The 14,959-nt window shown below is 42.3% G+C and overlaps 1 protein-coding gene across 1 annotated transcript; it reads right to left on the bottom strand.

The window, feature by feature from the left end:
- Positions 1-555: 555 nt before the first annotated feature.
- Positions 556-11,176, bottom strand: LOC311143765 (HSPB1-associated protein 1 homolog; the record flags this gene model as incomplete). Its single annotated transcript, XM_084179644.1, has 5 exons — positions 556-570; positions 4,533-4,695; positions 5,826-5,962; positions 7,617-7,771; positions 11,146-11,176. 5 exons carry the CDS (start codon positions 11,174-11,176, stop codon positions 556-558), a joined length of 501 nt encoding a protein of 166 aa, XP_084035770.1.
- Between the last annotated feature and the right edge of the window lie 3,783 nt (positions 11,177-14,959).

Here is a 14,959-nt window from a genome sequence, read left to right as displayed (position 1 = left end):
TCAATAAGTAGTAGAGCTGAAGGATTCAAGGACTGGAAGGATTAGAATGTTGAGTGCTCTGAAACAGAAATGTGACACTAGATGGGAGCTTGTGACCTCCCTCCCTCCCTCCCTCCAAGATGCCTCTGTCCAATTCATAACGTGGCTCTGATCTTTATTCAAGTGAACAGGCCATATTGATCCTCTGGTTTCACTGCAGTCTTAATTCATTCAGCCTAGAGAGCTCTGTCTCCTGCATGTATTGTTTGATTTGCGCAGACAGACTTATCACTATGTGATTTGGAAATCACTGTGTTCCATTGACAGGTGAAATATGTGTCTTTGTGATTCTAGGGAGTAACTGGGCTTAGTCTTGACACCAACAGGCGATAGGTCCCAGTTCAACACTACAGACATGAACCCGTGGAAAACAACTAAAACAAAAGTAGAAAAAAATCTGAAAGTTAATCACCTATGAGACAATAGTGCAGGATAACCTGTATGATAATGCTTGGTTTCCCATTCACAGCTTTGTACAACAGATGTCTGTTATATAACAGTATCACCTCTAAAGACCTAGGTGTCATGAACCTGCACAATAACCACAATAGGTTCTAGGTTGAGCTTATAAACCAATTGAACAGCCCACACTATGTTTGGTTTCTTAGTGGTAGCACTTGTAACTAACTTCATTAATATTCTGCAGGAGCACTACGTACTCAGAGATAGTAAGTGGAACAGACGCTCATTTTTTTGCCACGGTCTTGACTCTGAAAGAGAAGAGAGAGCGTGTGGATGCGCCCGCTGATGCTGCTGGAATCTGAAGAAGGCTGAAAGAGTGATGGGTATCACAGAGACAAAAGACAACACAACAACCCCTCTCCTAATTAGCTTCCGGAGTCCCTATCAAGACAGGAAAAGGCCAGTGGTCACAAACCAAAGTATCAATTAATATTCCATTGACCAGGGCTGCTGCATCTGAAACGGTGAATCTAGTCAATATGGTGAATCTAGTCAATATGAGTGGATTACATAGGGAATAGGGTGCTATTTGGAACTCCTCCTAGAAGTCTGGGTGGCTGATGTCACAATCTTACTTTCATGCAGCATACCTGTCCTCCTCTTCATCCAGGCCTCCTGTACCTCAGTTGGTAGAGCATGGCGCTTGCAACGCCAGGGTTGTGGGTTCGATTTCCACGGGGGGCCAGTATGAAAAATGTATTCGCTCACTAACTGTAAGTCGCTCTGGATAAGAGCGTCTGCTAAATGACTAAAAATGTAAACGTAAAAATAATGAATCTCTGCTCTGTTCTGGCAGCACTATCCTCAGCAGCCAGTGTTATAGATTATTGCTAGGTCTTAATTGGACTGAACCAAAGTCCTTGTCACCAATCCTGAACCCTAACAGATGAGAGGCTACCATTGTCACGCCTACTCCCGCTCACCCGTTACGGCGTTCGATGTCGCCGGTCTACTAACCATCGGTCGTGACAACCCACATTACGCACACCTGGCAAGGGGGCGGCAGGTAGCCTAGTGGGTAGGAGCGTTGGGCCAGTAACCGAAAGGTTGCTGGATCGAATCCCCGAGCTGAAAAGGTAAACATCTGTTGTTCTGCCCCTGAGCAAGTCAGTTAACCCACTGTTCGCCGCTGTCAATTAAGGCAGCCCCCCCGCACCTCTCTGATTCAGAGGGGTTGGGTTAACTGTGGAAGACACATTTCAGTTGAATGCATTCAGTTGTACAACTGACTAGGTACAGTGCCTTGAAAAAGTATTCATCCCCCTTGGCGTTTTTCCTATTTTGTTGCATTACAACCTGTAATTTAAATGGATTTTTATTTGGATTTCATGTAATGGACATACACAAAATAGTCCAAATTGGTGAAGTGTAATGAAAAGAATGACTTGTTGAAAAATATTCAAAAAAATATCTTGCATATCTATTCACCCCCTTTGCTATGAAGCTCCTAAATAAGATCTGGTGCAAACAATTACCTTCAGAAGTCACATAATTAGTTAAATAAAGTCCACATGTGTGCAATCTAAGTGTCACATGATCTGTCACATGATCTCAGTATATATACACCTTTTCTGAAAGGCCCCAGAGTCTGCAACACCACTAAGCAAGGGGCACCACCAAGCAAGCGGCACCATGAAGACCAAGGAGCTCTCCAAACAGGTCAGGGACAAAGTTGTGGAGAAGTACATATCAGGGTTGGGTTATAAAAAAATATAAAAAACGTTGAACATCCCACGGAGCACCATTAAATCCATTATTAAAAAATGGAAAGAATATGGCACCAAAACAAACCTGCCAAGAGAGGGCCGCCCACCAAAGCCCACGGACCAGGCAAGGAGGACATTAATCAGAGAGGCAACAAAGAGATCAAAGATAACCCTGAAGGAGCTGCAAAGCTCCACAGCGGAGATTGGAGTATCTGTCCATAGGACCACTTTAAGCCGTACACTCCACAGAGCTGGGCTTTACGGAAGAGTGGCCAGAAAAAAAGCCATTGCTTAAAGAAAAAAATAAGCAAACATATGGAAGAAGGTACTCTGGTCAGATGAGACAGAAATTGAGCTTTTTGGCCATCAAGGAAAACGCTATGTGTGGCGCAAACCCAACACCTCTCATCACCCCGAGAACACCATCCCCACAGTGAAGCATGGTGGTGGCAGCATCATGCTCTGGGGATGTTTTTCATCGGCAGGGACTGGGAAACTGGTCAGAATTGAAGGAATGATGGATGGCGCTAAATACAGGGAAATTCTTGTTTCAGTCTTCCAGAGACCTTCCAGCAGGACAATGACCCTAAGCATACTGCTAAAGCAACACTTGAGTGGTTTAAGGGGAAGCATTTAAATGTCTTGGAATGCCCTAGTCAAAGCCCAGACCTCAATCCAATTGAGAATCTGTGGTATGACTTAAAGATTGCTGTACACCAACGGAACCCACCCAACTTGAAGGAGCTGGAGCAGTTTTGCCTTGAAGAATGGGCAAAAATCCTAGTGGCTAGATGTGCCAAGCTTATAGAGACTTGCAGCTGTAATTGCTGCAAAAGGTGGCTCTACAAAGTATTGACTTTGGGGCGGTGAATAGTTATGCATGCTCAAGTTCTGTTTTTTTGTCTTATTTCTTGTTTGTTTCACAATAAAAAATATTTTGCATCTTCAAAGTGGTAGGCATGTTGTGTAAATCAAATTATACAAACCCCCCCAAAATCGATTTTAATTCCAGATTGTAAGGCAACAAAATAGGAAAAATTCCAAGGGGGGTGAATACTTTCGCAAGCCACTGTATCCTTTATTTAGCCCTCAGTAGCCTCAGTCTTCAGGCAGTATTGGTTTTGTTTACGTTCAGTTTCTTTATTATTAAACTCACCTTCTGCACCTGCTTCCTGACTCCCTGCGTATACATTACAACCATTCTGTTCTTATATCGTTGTTTCTGTGTTCAAACTATGGAGATAAAAAAATTAAGATAGTCACACACTCTATACACTGAGTGTACAAAACATTAGGAACACCTTCCTAATATTGAGTTGCACCCCCTTTTGCCCTCAAAACAGCCTCAATTTGTCGGGGAGTGGACTACAAGGTGTCGAAGCGTTCCACAGGGATGACCCATGTTGACTCCAATGCTTCCCACAGTTGTATCAAGTTGGCTGGATGCTCTTTGGGGGGTGGACCATTCTTGATACAAACTGGAAACAGTTGAGCGTGAAAAACCCAGCAGTGTTGCAGTTCTTGACACAATCAAACCGGTGCGCCTGGCACCTACTACCATACCCTGTTCAAAGGAACTTAAATCTTTTGTTTTGCCCATTCACACTCTGAATGGCACACATACACAATCCATGTCTCAATTGTCTCAAGCCTTAAAAATCCTTCTTTAACCTGTCTCCTCCCCTTCATGTACACTGATTGAAGTGGATTTAACTGGTGACATCAATAACATTTTTACATTTTTAGTCATTTAGCAGACGCTCTGATCCAGAGCGACTTACGGGATCATAGCTTTCACTTGGATTCACCTGGTCAGTCTAGGTCATGGAAAGAGCAGGTGTTCTTTATGTTTTGTACACTCAGTGTATATGCTCCGAGTCATTTAATGTGTAAACCTAACAAACATTTTCAGGGTTAAAGAAGGCCATTCAATTGTTGGGAGCATATATAGTGTCCGGCTTTCATTCTTTCTTTGTATAAAGTTTACACTCCGTTAGTCAGCACCTCCACAGAACATTTTTGGGTAAGTGTCAGCTCATAGTTTTGACCAAACCATAGAGATACACATGTCCTCTATTTTAAAACACATTTGTCTCTGAGGAAATATTTTCTCATAAAGGAAGAGTTTAGCACTTTTATGTGGTGTCAGTTTGTATAATTGCTGTGTTTTCGGAGTGGATTCTCCCTAATATGCTTGTAGAGAGAACTCAATATGTTGCCCATGATGGGCTGGTTTCCTGTACACAGATTAAGCCTAGTCCTGGAATAAAAAGCATGCTCAAGGGAGAATCTCTGTGTCCAGGAAACTGGCACAATGTGTTGTACCTGTCCAGGCTGCAGGGTGGCTGTGTGGGCCTTGGCGTGTCTGAAGGCAGGGAACCTCTGGAGGTCTGGCTGGAGCACGTCCACCTGGCTAAACACACTAGACTCCTCATAGGGGATCCTGCTGGGGTACAGACAGCTTGTGTTTGCAGGGGGGAACAGGTGCCTGAAACACAACAGGGCCCGTATTAACAAAGCATCTCAGAGTAGGAGTGCTGATGTAGGATCAGTTTAGATTCATAATGAATGAAGATTTATTTGAAAGGGAAAGCCATCATCACCAAAGCCATTGCATGCATCATTGCAAGTTAAGCATTTCACTGTACTTCTGCATGTGACAAATAAAACTTGAAACCACAATGGTTATACTCTACGTAGTTGAGGAAACCTGGGATCTATCGCCATTCAATTTAAGAAGCTATAGTTCAATATAATCTCTCTCTTTATTGAAAATATTATGTAATGTGAGTTCTTTGTTGGTTAGGTCATCACCTCAATGTGAAAGGTTTCAACAGCCAATTTAAAGAAACGAGAATAGAGTGATCTTCATTTGTGGAAGCAGTGAGGAGATAATATACAAAAGGATATTTGTATATTTTGTCATAGACTCAGTGCTCCACATGAGAACTCATGTCTCTCTGTTCTAAAGAGCCTCACCTCATTCCCCCATCTCTCTCGCTCTCTGAGACCAAGATAAATTACTTTATCTTTCAGGGGCCAGAGAACCCATCCGATTCTGTCCCCAAGTGACTCTCCTCCCCTTCCCCTCCTCTCAGCCTCCCTCCCCTCCTCTCAGCCTCCCTCCCCTCCTCTCAGCCTCCCTCCCCTCCTCTCAGCCCCTCACCTCCCTCCCCTCTCCTGACTCTCATCACACTCCCCTCCCAGGAAATAAAAAGGGCCTCCTCTCCATCCTCCAAAATAGGTTTCTAAACCTTCATTCCTCAGAGTTAGAGGGAAGAATGGTGGGTAGATCTTTGCCCTACAGACCCAGTTCTCATTCTGCTGATTTTCTGTATCTATTGTCTGACTCCAGCACCTCTCCTTTCTTCTCAGCTATAATGCTGTTAAATTGTTTCATTCGAATCTATAGTGCAATTCCCTCCGTGAAGGGAAACATCCATCGTCTGCCTGCACCACTACCACTTGCCAGTGAGGAATGACAAACTGAGTTGTGTTCATTAGGGCTCATCGAATTTGCAACAGAAAACAAAAACAAGTGCTTCTTATTGGATATGTCCAGGTAGTCCCTCTCTGTTTCACAGTTGTTTTTTTCTTGACCCAGCTCTGTATAATTACCTTCCTTGCACCTGTAGTACCATGTTATACACATAGGAGTCCAGGTGGTACGGAGTATTGGCACCTTCTGTACCAATCCACAGTGCGCTGTCTCTCCCATTATGACCCGGGAACCCAAACTGAGACCACACCACGTCCTGTAATGCACACAATACAGTTCCAATTACTACCAATGTAATTACCAATCATACTGTATATTCATGGAGTTGCTATAATCTCTCATATCAATTCATGCGATCATCTATTTAAATAATCTCATCTAACATTTAAATATGTAATTGTATACAAAACAATTCATATTCATGGAACTAATATGACAATGTGCCATGAGCAGTTTCAATATTACGGTATGGCAGCAATACATCCCGAGGGAAACCTCCATTGTCACAAGACACAGGTGAAAATGCATCTCCATTCACCATCTCATCGATTGCTTAATAGGCAGTGCAATGATTGGCAACAAAGTCTGCACCCCAAATGACACCCTATGCCCTATATAGTGTACTACTTTTTACCAGAACCTTATGGGCCCTGGTGAAAAGTAGTGCACTATATAGGAATATGGTGTCATTTGGGACAAAGACTACTCTAGAGGAAACAAGATGTATGTTGTCTGTAGGCTCTTTGTCAAACCAATTGGGCTGTCAATCATTTCCTGTCAAACAGCTTTAAAAAAAAAGAGAGAAAAAAAGGGGATTCTGCCCAGCACCCTGGATAATGAAACCATTACCATATTCAGGCAACTGTAAATGATAGACTGTGCAATCTTGGCTTTCAGCAACTTTTAAATGGCGCTATTCATCATTTAAAAAGGCATCTGTCTGCCTGTCTTTAAGGCATGAATTTCGTCAGACCTGTCCAAAAATGCAGGCCGCCCCATAAGCATCTATTATCATTAAAGGAAAATTAAATAATGGAGCGGCCCGCTCGAACTAGAGAGGACTTTCAAGTCCTTGACTGCCCGAGGACTCAAAAGGAAAAGGGCTGCCATTGAAAATGTCCACTGAAAATGTCTGTCCTATCACGACAGGATATCATCAAAAAGAGAGAGAGAGAATGTCTGCTGATTGCAAAAGTTGTCACTTTTGATTTGTGAATTTCTGTATCAATTTACACTTAGGCTAGTTAGCTTCTCCAGTTTCGCTGATGGGGCAAAGGAATTCATTAAAGCTGCATCTGTTTGACATTTACATGCTGATGTGATACTATCAGAAATAAAAAATCATGGCATGAATTGATAATCGTCCATTATTTTCTCTGAGTACAACTTTATTAAAGAATGGAATTTCAATACATCTCTTGACCTGAATTGACTGAGGAAACGCCCCATATAGTTGTGTATGTGCTTTGAATATAACAGATCAGAGCAGCCCATGTGTTAACCAAAATGGCTTTAATTCAGCAGAGCGATTCAAGGGACAGGCTATTGATTGTGACAGAACCACTTGAACAGTCCATAGAACTAGCTCCATGGCCTGAATCTGTCTAATGCTGAGCACTTTATGTGAGCCCTGTCCTAAACCGCCCTACAAGTTACTCATCACACCTGGCAACCTGAAAACAGAAAGTTAGTGATTGAGGACAGAAATAGCATTCAAAAAGTAAGAAATCACAGGCAGACAAATTACAGGGTGACAACATGTAATCCATCTCGACATTATGTCACTGCTGAAAATACAAATAATTCTTAATGTTTTTCAGTTTCCTTGATTTAATAAGATAGATGTGACTGTGTAGCATCGTGAGATTGATTGAGGAGGGTGTGTATATCTGAAATAGAGAGTAGTTTACCTCAAACATGTAGGGCTTGTCTTGGAGCAGCGGTGCAATGTACTTGTAGTCTGCATAGGACCAGTACTGTGAGAGGTGGTAGTCAGAGAAACACCCAACATCTTCTGCACCAGTCTGACCCTCTGTCCAGAACTGAAACTCCTCAAGTCTGGCCTCTACATATCAGCACTGAGTCTCAAAAAGAAGTGCTTTGACAATGAAAATATAGAAAGGGAGAGAAAATATGTTTCCCATGCCGATAAAGCCTTTTGAATTTAATTGCCCCCCTGGGTTCAAAAAGTTTTGCAGAAGGAGCTCTATTTTGCTGGCCTCCGGTACATTCTAATGCCTTGATTCCATCTGAAATACACAGTGAGATTATTTAATATATTATCGAGTTTACCTCCCAGATTGGAAAAATGTGTTGTGGTACTGTGTAGAAAGACATTAATTTACTATCGTTATTACTGGCAATGGATTAATTCAATGTAAAGTGAGGAAAAAAAGTATTTGATTCCCTGCTGATTTTGTACGTTTGCCCACTGACAAAGACATGATCAGTCTATAATTGGTAGGTTTATTTGAACAGTGAGAGACAAATGTTATAAATAGATTTGCATTTTAATGAGGGAAATAAGTATTTGACCCCTCTGCAAAACATGACTTAGTACTTGGTGGCAAAACCCTCGTTGGCAATCACAGAGGTCAGACGTTTCTTGTAGTTGGCCACCAGGTTTGCACACATCTCAGGAGGGATTTTGTCCCACTCCTCTTTGCAGATCTTCTCCAAGTCATTAAGGTTTCGAGGCTGACGTTTGGCAACTCGAACCTTCAGCTCCCTCCACAGATTTTCTATGGGATTAAGGTCTGGAGACTGGCTAGGCCACTCCAGGACCTTAATGTGCTTCTTCTTGAGCCACCCCTTTGTTGCCTTGGCCGTGTGTTTTGGGTCATTGTCATGCTGGAATACCCATCCACGACCCATTTTCAATGCCCTGGCTGAGGGAAGGAGGTTCTCACCCAAGATTTGACGGTACATGGCCCCGTCCATCGTACCTTTGATGCGGTGAAGTTGTCCTGTCCCCTTAGCAGAAAAACACCCCCAAAGCATAATGTTTCCACCTCCATGAATGACGGTGGGGATGGTGTTCTTGGGGTCATAGGCAGCATTCCTCCTCCTCCAAACACGTTGAGTTGAGTTGATGCCAAAGAGCTCGATTTTGGTCTCATCTGACCACAACACTTTCACCCAGTTCTCCTCTGAATCATTCAGATGTTCATTGGCAAACTTCAGACGGGCCTGTAGTTTTGCTTTCTTGAGCAGGGGGACCTTGCAGGCGCTGCAGGATTTCAGTCCTTCACGGCGTAGTGTGTTACCAATTGTTTTCTTGGTGACTATGGTCCCAGCTGCCTTGAGATCATTGACAAGATCCTCCCATGTAGTTCTGGGCTGATTCCTCACCGTCCTCATGATCATTGCAACTCCACGAGGTGAGATCTTGCATGGAGCCCCAGGCCGAGGGAGATTGACAGTTCTTTTGTGTTTCTTCCATTTGCGAAAAATCGCACTAACTGTTGTCACCTTCTCACCAAGCTGCTTGGCGATGGTCTTGTAGCCCATTCCAGCCTTGTGTAGGTCTACAATCTTGTCCCTGACATCCTTGGAGAGCTCTTTGGTCTTGGCCATGGTGGAGAGTTTGGAATCTGATTGATTGTTTGCTTCTGTGGACAGGTTTCTTTTATACAGGTAACAAGCTGAGATTAGGAGCACTCCCTTTAAGAGTGTGCTCCTAATCTCAGCTCGTTACCTGTATAGAAGACACCTGGGAGCCGGAAATCTTTCTGATTGAGAGGGGGTCAAATACTTATTTCCCTCATTAAAATGCAAATAAATTTATAACATTTTTGACATGCGTTTTTCTGGATTTTTTTGTTGTTATTCTGTCCCTCACTGTTCAAATAAACCTACCATTAAAATTATAGACTGACCATTTCTTTGTCAGTGGGCAAACGTACAAAAGCAGGGGATCAAATACTTTTTTCCCTCACTGTATTATTAGTTGTTTTGAATATTGTCTAGGTCTTTACTTAGAAAATATGATTTTCTAAGTAAAAGAACACTAAACATTTAACCTGTCTTCTCTTGAGATTAAAGTATTGCAGTGCCTTGCAAAAGCATTCATCCCCCTTGGCGTTTTTCCTATTTTGTTGCATTACAACCTGTAATTTAAATGGATTTTTATTTGGATTTCATCTAATGGACATACACAAAATAGTCCAAATTGCTGAAGTGAATGAAAAAAATGGTGCGTGCATATCTATTCACCCCCTTTGCTATGAAGCCCCTAAATAAGATCTGGTGCAACCAATTACCTTCAGAAGTCACCCAATTAGTTAAATAAAGTCCACCTGTGTGCAATCTAAGTGTCACATGATCTGTCACACGATCTCAGTATATACAGTGGGGAAAAAAATTATTTAGTCAGCCAATGAAAGAAAGAAAAGAGCAAACACGTTTGATGTTCGCCAAAAGGCATGTGGGAGACTCCCCAAACATATGGAAGAAAGTACTCTGGTCAGATGAGACTAAAATTGAGCTTTTTGGCCATCAAGGAAAACGCTATGTGTGGCGCAAACCCAACACCTCTCATCACCCCGAGAACACCATCTCCACAGTGAAGCATGGTGGTGGCAGCATCATGCTCTGGGGATGTTTTTCATCGGCAGGGACTGGGAAACTGGTCAGAATTGAAGGAATGATTGATGGCGCTAAATACAGAAAAATTCTTGAGGAAACCTGTTTCAGTCTTCCAGAGATTTGAAAGTGGGACGGAGGTTCACCATTCAGCAGGACAATGACCCTAAGCATACTGCTAAAGCAACACTCAAGTGGTTTAAGGGGAAACATTTAAATGTATTGGAATGGCCTAGTCAAAGCCAAGACCTCAATCCAATTGAGAATCTGTGGTATGACTTAAAGATTGCTGTACACCAGTGGAACCCATCCAACTTGAAGGAGCTGGAGCAGTTTTGCCTTGAAGAATGGGCAAAGATCCCAGTGGCTAGATGTGCCAAGCTTATAGAGACATACCCCAAGTGACTTGTAGCTGTAATTGCTGCAAAAGGTGGCTCTACAAAGTATTGACTTTGAGGGGGTGAATAGTTATGCACGCTCAAGTTCAGTTTTTTTGTCTTATTTCTCGATTTTAATTCCAGGTTTTAAGGCAACAAAATAGGAAAAAAGCCAAGGGGGGTGAATACTTTCGCAAGCCACTGTATTTATAGTTTTACTGCAAGATATGAATTGCCAAAATGTCTCCAATTTATTAATGCACAATTTATTAATGCATTTGTTTTTTGTTTATGTGACATCATTACTGTTTTTAAATCGACACAAAATAGTTAAATGGAAATGCACCCTAGCAGGCAATTGTCACATCTATTTTCTATGCAAACTTTCTAAATGTCGACCACAAATCCCTGGACAAGTTAATGGAAACATAGCTACTGTCTGGCAAGACCCGACATCCTAGGAAATCCTTTGGTTTACTTGTCCTGATGGACATATAACCACGTTGCATGATTTATGAATGACAAAGGGAATAGGAAATGAACTTTATTCAGTCAGTTTGGCACCTTTTATAAACTAGTCAACACTTGCTGTTTAGTTGTCAATCAACGCACAGTAGCCTAAATAGCCTACTATGTGTGCTGGCTATTTGAAAAGCGAAAGAAAATAAATGAATGTGTCAGAAAACAATAATTTGGCTAAATACCGGATTTCGACTCATCGTTACCACTTACATTAGCCTACATGGGACATGCAAATTCACAAGCATCACACTCTCTCTCTCTCTCTCCACACTGTAAAGACATTTGACTGCAACCAGAGCTCTGTACAGTGCATTCGGAAAGTATTCAGACCCCTTCACTTTTTCCACATTTTGTTACGTTACAGCCTTTCTAAAATGGATTAAATCGTTTTTTCCCCTCATCAATCTACACACAATAACCCATAATGACAAAGCAAAAACAGGTTTTTAGAATTTAAAAAAACGGAATATATCACATTTACATAAGTATTCAGACCCTTTACTCAGTACTTTATTGAAGCACCTTTGGCCGCAATTACAGCCTTGAGTCTTCTTGGGTATGACGCTACAAGCTTGCCACACCTGTCTTTGGGGAGTTTCTCTGTGCACTTTGCTCCGTTCATCTTTCCCTCAATCCTGACTAGTCTCCCAGTCCATGCCGCTGAAAAACATACCTACAGTAAGATGCTGCCACCAGCATGCTTCACCATAGGGATGGTATTGGCCAGGTGATGAGCGGTGCCTGGTTTCCTCCAGATGTGACGCTTGGCATTCAGGCCAAAGTGTTCAATCTTGGTTTCATCAGACCAGAGAATCTTGTTTCTCATGTTCTGAGAGTCTAGGTGCCTTTTAGCAAACTTAAAGCGGGCTGTCATGTGCCTTTTACTGAGGAGTGGCTTCCGTCTGGCCACTCTACCATAAAGGCCTGATTGGTGGAGTGCTGCAGAGATGGTTGTCCTTCTGGAAGGTTCTCCCATCTCCACAGAGGAACTCTGGAGCTCTGTCAGAGTGACCATCGGGTTCTTAGTCCCCTCCCTGACCAAAGCCCTTCTCCCCTGATTGCTCAGTTTGGTCGGGCGGCCAGCTCTAGGAAGGGTCTTGATGGTTCCAAACTTCTTCTATTTAAGAATGATGGAGGCCACTGTGTTCTTGGGGACCTTCAATGCTGCAGACATTTTTTAGTACCCTTCCCCAGATCTGTGCCTTGACACAATCCTGTCTCTGAGCTCTATGGACAATTCCTTCGATCTCATGACTTGGTTTTTGCTCTGACATGCACTGTCAACTGTGGGACCTTATATAGACAGGTGTGTGCCTTTCCAAATCATGTCCAATCAATTGAATTGACCACAGGTGGACTCCAATCAAGTTGTAGAAACATCTCAAGGTTGATCAATGGAAACAGGATGCACCTGAGCTCAATTTCGAGTCTCATAGCAAAGGGTTCGAATACTTATGTAAATAAGGTATTTACATATTTATTTATTTGTACCTGTTTTCGCCCTGTTATTACGGGGTATTGTGTGTAGATTGATGAGGATTTCTATTTATTTAATCTATTTTAGAATAAGGCTGTAACGTAAGAAAATGTCGCAAAAGTGAAGTGGTCGGAATACTTTCCGAATGCATTGTATATAATGACGAGATGCTCATGTCTCCGCCCTAACAATGGGAGTCGTTGTCCCAAAAGGTGGGAAGGCAGGCGACAAGCTTAGAAACACATTGGGCTTATTTTGGACAGATTTTGGCGAGGGTGAAATCTCTCTCTTCGCCTCTTCCTCTCTGCCACGTTTCCCTGTCATTGCTCGCTTTGTGACTGACAGGCGCCTATCCTATCAATAGATCGCTAGAAGATGCATATCGTTCATTCTAGCAGCAGAGGGCTTGACGGACTAGCAAATTTAAACTTTTAAATGAAAATGAAAAGTAGCCTAGTAAATATGAAGTGGAAAATGTAGCCGGATGAAAATTAGTCTGTAACCGGCAGTCGACAGCCGGCGCTAATGGAAAACACTGCTATTGGCGTCTCCATTTTATTTATTCTTCTTGAACAATGTGTCAATAGGACCAAGGGCAGGTAATGACATTTATAATTAACCATGTTAAATTATACCTTCGGTCTGCTGTTTTCACAAAATACATAGCTGTAAAAATTGATTTAGCTGTCAAATTACCCAGCCCCATATTATTGGAAGACATGGTCTCTATTGTTGCCTGTAGAATGAATGATCTCTCTTTGACAGACATTCTGAAGGCTGGTAGACCAAAGCCAATATTTACGCTACCAAATGTACAAACAACTTTACTGGATCTTTATTTTTGACCACATCAAACTGTAAAACTGCCAGAGACCATAGCAACTGGAGGAAGGTTGCGGTTGGTCATTCTGCAGCTGAAAAGTGATGATAAAGACAAATAGGCACTTAACAATGGCTTGAGAACATTGGGAAAGCACAATATATCACTATCATAGCAAAACTAAACTAAACTAAACATAGGCCTACATTCTCAGCTTTCTCACATATTTTGTTTAATATCATGAACATAAATTGTTCAGTAAATATAACAGTAAACAAGGAGCCAAAGAGGCAACTTAGCCATGCAAGATGCACAGAGCTCAACGGCTGACTGCACTTCAATTATGAAGAATGGTGGAGTAGAATATCTTCACGACAATGCCTGAAGTGTTAGTGCAGCAGGCTGGCTGATTCCACAAATTAACTGTTAACAAGGCACACCTTTGAATTGAAATGCATTCCAGGTGACTACCTCATGAAGCTGGTTGAGAGAATGTCAAGAGTGTGCAAAGCTGTCATCAAGGCAAAGGGTGCCTACTTTGAAGAATCTCAAATATAAAATATATTTTGATTTGTTTAACACTTTTTTGGCTACTGCATGATTCCGTATGTGTTATTTCATAGTTTTGAAGTCTTCACTATTATTCTACAATGCAGAAAATAGTGAAAATAAAGAAAACAACCTGGAATGAGAAGGTGTGTCCAAACTTTTGACTGCTACTGTATATACACTGAACAAAAATATAAACGCAACATGTAATGTGTTGGTCCCATGTTTCATGAGCTGAAATAAAAGATCTCAGAAATGTTCCATATGCACAAAAATCTTATTTCTCTCAAATGTTGTGCACAAATTTGTTTACATCCCTGTTAGTGAACATTTCTCATTTACCAAGATAATCCATCCACCTGACAGGTGTGGCATATCAAGAAGCTGATTAAACAGCATGATCATTACACAGGTGCACCTTTTGCTGTGGACAATAAAAGGCCACTCTAAAATGTGCAGTTTTGTCACACAACACAATGCCATAGATGTCTCAAGTTGAGGGAGCGTGCAATTGGCAGGTGGACTTCAGGAATGTCCACCAGAGCTGTTGCCAGAGAATTGAATGGTCATTTCTCTACCATAAGCCACCTCCAATATATCGTTTTAGAGAATTTGGCAGTACGTCCAACTGGCCTCACAACCGCAGACCATGCGTATCCACGCCAGCCCAGGACCTCCACATTCGGCTTCTTCACCTGCGGGATCGTCTGAGACCAGCCACCAGGACAGCTGATGAAACTGTGGGGTTGCACAACTGAAGAATTTCTGCACAAACTGTCAGAAACTGTCTCAGGGAAGCTCATCTGCGTGCATGTCCTCCTCACCAGGGTCTTGACCCGACTGCAGTTCGGTGTCGTAACTGACTTCAGTGGGCAAATGCTCACCTTCTACAGTGAGGGAAAAAAGTATTTGATCCCCTGCTGA

The sequence above is a fragment of the Coregonus lavaretus genome (assembly GCF_964263955.1).
Source record: "Coregonus lavaretus genome assembly, chromosome: 16".
Classification (NCBI taxonomy): Eukaryota; Metazoa; Chordata; class Actinopteri; order Salmoniformes; family Salmonidae; genus Coregonus; species Coregonus lavaretus.
This window is presented reverse-complemented; position numbering and strand designations above follow the sequence as displayed.